This window comes from Phragmites australis, chromosome 9, assembly GCF_958298935.1.
Source record: "Phragmites australis chromosome 9, lpPhrAust1.1, whole genome shotgun sequence".
Lineage (NCBI taxonomy): Eukaryota > Viridiplantae > Streptophyta > Magnoliopsida > Poales > Poaceae > Phragmites > Phragmites australis.
Window position 1 is genome coordinate 24,046,170 of NC_084929.1, and position 7,003 is coordinate 24,053,172.

Genomic DNA, 7,003 nt, shown 5'->3' on the forward strand with positions numbered 1-7,003 from the left:
GAAGTCATGCGAAACGTTCGGGGTTAGAGAACTGTATATGTGAAGATAAATTACACCATAAAATGTACACCGAAGATGTATGTGCTATGAGGTGGAGGATCACGTTATGTGGCGTATGTTGCGAAAGGTGTATTTTATAGAGCATGCTTGCGTGTATGCTATGGAATAAAAAGATAAAAAAGGAGTCGTGCATGTATTGTGTCGGCGAGCACAGTCAGCCTGCTGGCACTAACGGCCCACCCAGGAGGGGCGCGGCCTGGGAGACGGTACGGCCCGCTTGTTGGCGTGTTGGACCAAGCATGTGGGTGCGCACATTCTAGCTGGCGATTGGGCATGCAACCTAGTTACAGGGCACTTGTGCACGTGAGGCCCAGCACGTGGGTGAGACGGCACTGCGTGTGGCATTATGGGCCAGGAGGGTGATGCAGGCATGGCCCGGTGAGGATGGCCTAGGCGCAAACACGACGGTGGACTGGTGGGCGCCGAGGAGGCCCAGGAGGGTGTCCTTGTCACATAGTGAGAGCGAGGCCTAGGCGGATTAGTGTGCAGAGTGCAGACACATGAAGCAGGCCGAGCCACGATAGGACGACGAGCCCAGGTGTGTGCCAAGCTTCGATTTAGTGTCGGACAATATTGGTGATACGAAAATAAAAGGGATGGTACCGTAGCAAGAGAGAGAGGTGGGAGTGTTTTTGTTTTTTCTTTTTAGCAAAAAAAAGAGGGAACTCATCTAGGGTTTATAATTTCATGAGGACTCTTATATGGATGTTGTGGAGATACATCTTGTGAATTCATCCATACAATGAAGATCAAATTTTGTAAGTGGATAATTTCATTCTTTCTCCACATTCTTCGTTTTGTCCCTCGATATTGATTTTCGGTGGATTCTTTGGTCAACATAATTTATCTTGGTTTGATCCATCCAAAATCATCCTAGAGCATCTAGGTAAGGTTTTGAAAATTTTGGCTAGTTAATTTTTTCATAATTCTTGCATAATTGTGAAATTAGAGTTTAATCTATTTTCGTCACTATCTATCACATTTTGCTTGTAAAGGTTATAAATCTTGATCCAAAGATCTGATTGACTTGATTCTTATTGGGATAGTTTTGTAATGTTGTCTAGTTTGCACTGTTAAAATATGAGAGCAATCAAACATACAACTATGTAGGATCGAGAGTGGTGACTAGAGTGGGGTGAATATGCGCCTCAACAAATTTCTTATGAAATTGATGTCCTTCTCTTATTCGATCACCCAATGCACCTCTACAAGAGAATCACAACAGAACACAACACAAATATGCAGCGAAAAAACTACACCTAGTAAGAAAGTCAGGAGACTCAAGAGGAAGATCAAAAACCAAACTTGAAGATTCAACAAAAAATGGGTTTCATGGTCGGAATCGAACACTAGGTCCCATAGCAAATCAATCCATGACTCATCCACACACAAAGGTTGAATCTTGAGAAAAGAGCACTCAAGGATCAAGAGATGAACATCGTGCGAAGAAGATCTCCAAGATGATGGTCTAAAGGCAAGAGAATTCAAGACCCTATCACATATGCATGTATGTGTGAATTTTATACCTTTAGCATCAAGAAGAACAATCTCCCAAGGTGTTAAATTTCAGCTCAAAAATAAAAACGAAAAATCAACACCAAAGAGGAAAAACTTGCACACACAAGGGAACTTAGAGAGAGAAACTAGAAAGAGGAGAATCCAAGCATATGTAATAAAATAAACTTCATTGCTCGAAGAGGTCAACCCTATTTTAGGTGGATTATAAAGATTTTTCTTTCAAAACTCTCACCTATTACATAGGCTAAGCACTCATCATTCTCTCCTTTAAAACCCTAGCACATTGCTCTCATATGGGTGGCACAAGGGCTCAAATGACTTGTTCATCTTCTCTCATAGCCATATCCCTCTATTTATAGGTTTAGGAAACTTGACCCCAAGTTTCTTAGCTTTCTTTCCAAAATACTCCTCTCTTGTAGTATACTCTTACCTACCACCAAGAGCATTTTAGTCCATTTTCTTCTTTATTCATCAGATGGCCTCGGTCCCTTCATGACTTGACTTCGCCTCAACGCAAGCTTTATGATGATACCACGTACTCATTCAGTCCTCCCATGGTTTTGAGGCCAAACAGAAAAACCCTAGTATGCTTCTCAAAGCGTGACTAGCCGCCACTTGCTTTCACCTAAAGCAAGCACTCTAATGATGACACGTATCGTCCGTCTTGCGATCTTGACCGCCGACAAGTCTCTCCCGCTCCTGATCCATCAAGCTGTCTTGTCACTTGCACCGACATCTCCTTCGCTTGATTGTGTCAACACGTCATCTTCATCCTCCATTTCATATTTTGCTTGACATTCATGTGTACAGCTAGGATTACACTTGACTCCGTCCGACCCTCCTTGATCGTCTGACATCAAGCACCCGCTTAGCCCCGATCACCCATCATTGACCGCCAAGTTCCATCCGTCACCTGCACACCTTGAAACAAGTAAACATATTTCTCTACACTCCAAAATATCTCTAGATTATCACAAAATAAAAAAAACAACTCAGAGCCATCCTGCAGAAAACGTGAATACCGGATGTTCTGGTGTGCTCTGCTCCTGAACATCGGACCATCCGGTGAGTGTAACACTATCCGTTCCAGAAAAAATTTTCTCTCTGCAAGAAAAGGTCCGGTGAAAAAGCTTCCAGTGATCTCATGTTCGTCACAGGATAATCCGGCGTGTGTCAATCCACCAAACCACCCTTCTGCAACCTCTCTACAACAAAAGGTTTGACACATTCTCCGGTGTTTACAAACTTAGCACCGGACTATCCGGCGTACATAATCAAACTTTGAGCTAAAAATCTCCTCTCTGCAAAAAATAATCCGGTGCACTTAAAGTCTATCACTGGATCATCTGGTATTTACTTTCATTCCTGCTTCAGCACTGAAAATGCTCCAGTGCTCACTTCACTATAACACTAGACTATCCGGTATGATCAAATACTCATACACTGGATGTTCCGGTGAGACATAATTTTCTGAACTCTGAAACAGTCTGCTTTAATTCAAACTTTAGTTAGCCACAAACAAGATCACACCCAAACAAGCTCATGCCAACCAAAATCATTTCAAATCCAACATTGTCAATGACTCATCACATGCAAACCGAGACATATTTCAACTTAGTTTCTCAAAATCTTTCTATACATCGTATTTAGTGACATGTTAGCAGTCTGTCCCGAACTAAATACAAGATTAAATTGAATTTTTGATTAAGGTGAATTAAAATTTAGATTTCGCAATCATTCATCCTCTCTGATTGCTTCTTTTTTGTTTGCGCAATCGATCCTTTACCTCTGAAAATGCCATAGGTGATGATCCTATGTGTAACCCAGAACCTCGTTGGGATTGGATCTGATCATTCACAATTTCGACATGCACAAACTGCAAGGATAATCAGAAGACTTATCAATGGGCAAGGAATGGACGAACATATAGAAGCAACAACTTCAGCATTCTAACCAAAGTAGATAATAAAAAAATATAGAAAATTAAAGCACGATAAGGAGGTTCACAGTTACATACATCTTGTTTTCGGTATACTGATGCAGGTTCCGATTGGTTTTTGTACAAGACAAATACTCTATGCTATCAGCATAACAGTTGATAGTAGCCTTTAGCAAATTCCTGTACAGATTAAGTTCATACAAGTTTTTCAAAGACTAGATTGAAACACGTAGAAGCCTCTTTGGCTCGTTCAGACACTACTCACAAAGATACATAAGCCCAATTAGTTGCCACATGGAAGACTCAGATCTTGTGAACAATTATTTGAGCACCATACTGGGGTTGGAGGGTGAACACCAGCATTGGTGCATGAACGTAGGATGGCGAGACAGCAAACACAAATCGCTGAAGGGTCATTGCAAGTGCCACCTTGGCCTCAACCATTGCAAGATTCTGGCCAACGCATATTGTAGGGCCGATCCCAAAGGGGAAGTACGCACCAAGGTGATAGCTCTTGCCATCTGCAAACCTTGATGGATTAAACTCCTCTGCATCGGAGCCCCAGACATCCAAGTCATGGTGAATGTCGATAATAGGGAAGTCAAGCCGCGTGCTAGCTGGAATGTCTAGTTTACCCAGCTTGACATCCTTAGTAGCAGTCCTATTGATAAACACAGCTGGAGGATACAGCCTGAGGGTTTCTTTTAACACCATAGTTACCTGATCTCATGCCAACATTACAAAGTATTACTCATTATATTTAAGCACGGATATAGCATAAAAATTATATGAAAGAAACGTATTAAACTTTCAAATAAATAGGCTCACAATTTTGAGATTGCTAAGGTTTTCCGCGCTAGGGTGCTCGTACTTTCCGCACACTTGGAGAACTTCATTGCGGGCCTTTTCTTGCCACTCTTGATGCAATGCAAGAAGAAGTGTTGCCCATGTCAACAAGTTAGCTGTTGTTTCCTTCCCAGCAAAGTAGAATGTCTTGCACTCATCAATTATCTCTTCAATTCCCATTTTAAATTCGCTACCAGCTTTACTGGCTGATAGCATTAACCCGAGCAAATTTTTGGAATCCTCACACTTCCTTCCATTGATCTCGATCAATTTGCGCATCGAACTTCGGATTTCCTGGTTTAAGCTCTGCCTTGTTCGGTTCTTCTTTGTTGGTACAAACCTATGGGAAAAAAGGTCATATATTGATGTGTGTATGCCCCCCCCCCCCCCGACAGTGACATTTGAAGAGCATGGGTTCCAAACATGCAACGGAAAGAGGCAATCTCACCTGAAGCCAGGAATATAAACAGTCCTTATTGCAAGAAGAGCAAGTTTCATCTGTTCCTCTTGCAATTGAAAAATTCGTTTTCCCTCCTCATAGCTACTTCCAAATGCCACACAGGAAATCACATCTGCACTCAAAGTGTGGAATCCTTTATGGACATCGATCTCAAACTCAGTGCGTTCACCTTGAACCTCCCATTTATCCAGCACGGATGAGGTGGTAGCTGCTATTTCTGGAATCCAAGCCTACAAGGAATAAATATTCAAGTTTAGTGGCCAGCCATATTTGATTAGTTGCATTGCCTAGAGCACAAACTGTTCATCAGATAACCATATTAATCAGAAAGAAGAAACACCGACCACAGAAATAATCTTTGCATTTGAAATGGAAATCTCCACAAATGCTAGAATGACAGCTAGGTCTTGGAAGTTAATAGTTCAAGTCAGCTAGCTAAGATATGCATATACTGTATATAATACTAACTTGTCATGAGAAAAGATGGATCTTTAACAAATAATAACAAATCAATATTAGATTATTTGTGTATTTAAAATCAAGCTAAGTTCTACAACTGTCACATCAAAGGGATATCAACATTGCAGTTACTGGAAAGAATAACATTTTCAGAACTGCTCTACATGTTGTCTTGATTAACACTACAGACTTGGCAGTTCCACAAATGATTAAACAGAACGCTGGTTTCACATAAGACACACCATGTTAGATTATTACAAGATTTTAGCAAGACATATACACACGAGGATCTTGTTTCCAGTCTTTATGCACACTATGGCTGTTAGAGATCAAACTCAAGAAACGCCGCCTCACCTTGACTCTCTCCATGTTGAACGCCGGCGCAATCACGCGGCGGTGGCGTGCCCACTTCTCCCCGGAGAGCCCCACCAGCCCCTCGCCGATGAGCTGCCGGGCAAGCGGGTTGTTGCCGCCAGAACCAGCCTTATCAAAGGCCCCCGTGGAGTCGGTCAGCACGGCCTTCACGAGCTCCGGGTCGGAGAGCACTAGCCGCGGGCGGAGCCCAAACCAGTACACGAACGGCCGGCCGTAGCGCGCGGGCCAATCGCGGTACTGCGGCGTGGCGCGGGCGACGATGGAGTGGTGGAAGGAGGCGAGGGGCGCGGACCGGGCGGCGGCCAGCATGGCGCGGTAGTCGGCCGCGTTGCCGGAGAGCAGGCTGCGCGGGGGCCCCCGGATACCCTGCCTCCGGAAGCGGCGCTCCAAGCGGCGCGGGACCCACAGGAAGGAGTGGAACAGGCGGAGCACCCACGGGACGACGGCGAAGAGCGCGGCCAAGAGGAGGGTGGAGAAGAGGGCGGCCATTGCTTGCTACTCTGCGGGGACTGAGACTGGGGGAATCGGCCCGATGAATGAGAAGCAGGGCGTTGACTATCTCGGACAAGGGAGCCATTGTTTTTGACATTTTTGCCCGTGGATCTGCTACGTTTTCTGAATATTTTTAGAACAGAGGAGGTAGGGCATAGCCATCCGTCATTGTCGCGTGGAATCCATGGGTCTAACATAAGCCTGGATTTAAAGCTGTGTACATCCATGGTTCGCGTTACCGACCGGAGGTCGGTTACCGGCCTCCGGCGGTAACCGAAAAACCGCGGTAACCGCGATTACCGGTCAAAAATTTAAAAAAATTCGGAGAAAATTTATTCGGCAAATTTTAAATTTTTACAAAAAAATCATGTTTTTGCCCTCTCGGTAACCGAACGGTTTGGGTCGGTTACCGAGCGGTTTGGGTCGGTTACCGAGCGATTTTCTCGCATTTTTGATTCGGTCGGTTACCGAGCGGTTTGGCTCGGTAACCGCTCGGTTTTCTCGATTTATCGAGCGGTTTTATCGAATTTCAGCGCAGTTCAACAAAAAACTAAAAAATGGTTCAATCTTGTAAAATCAATAACTAATTCATCCGAGCTTCAAATCAAGTGAAACAAATTTTGTTGGCTTCCTTGTAACATGATCTACATGATAAAAGTATTTATACTCATAAAAAAGTTCAAAATTTTCTGTGAGAAATTTTATTTGTTAAACCAAGGTAAATGCATAGTTTACTCTTTGCTAATCCAAAAATCATGAAACTAATTTTGTTAGTCTTCTTACATGATCCTATATCTTTTAAAAATATATGAACTCATGAATTAGGTATTGTAACATGCATGATTGTTTAAATG

The 7,003-nt window shown here is 43.3% G+C and overlaps 1 protein-coding gene across 2 annotated transcripts; it reads right to left on the reverse strand.

The window, feature by feature from the left end:
• Window positions 1-3,169: 3,169 nt before the first annotated feature.
• Window positions 3,170-6,254, reverse strand: LOC133928858 (cytochrome P450 734A1). Of its 2 annotated transcripts, XR_009911533.1 has the most exons (5): window positions 5,637-6,254; window positions 4,812-5,053; window positions 4,346-4,703; window positions 3,596-4,237; window positions 3,170-3,454 (listed from the first exon to the last, which is right to left on the reverse strand). XR_009911533.1 is itself a non-coding variant. In XM_062375356.1 (4 exons), exons 1-4 carry the CDS (start codon window positions 6,144-6,146, stop codon window positions 3,821-3,823), a joined length of 1,527 nt encoding a protein of 508 aa, XP_062231340.1. In that variant the 5' UTR covers window positions 6,147-6,254; the 3' UTR covers window positions 3,542-3,820. The 2 variants fall into 2 exon arrangements, 1 of the variants encoding a protein (XP_062231340.1); XM_062375356.1 differs by lacking the exon at window positions 3,170-3,454 and having other exon boundaries at window positions 3,542-4,237.
• Window positions 6,255-7,003: the final 749 nt, after the last annotated feature.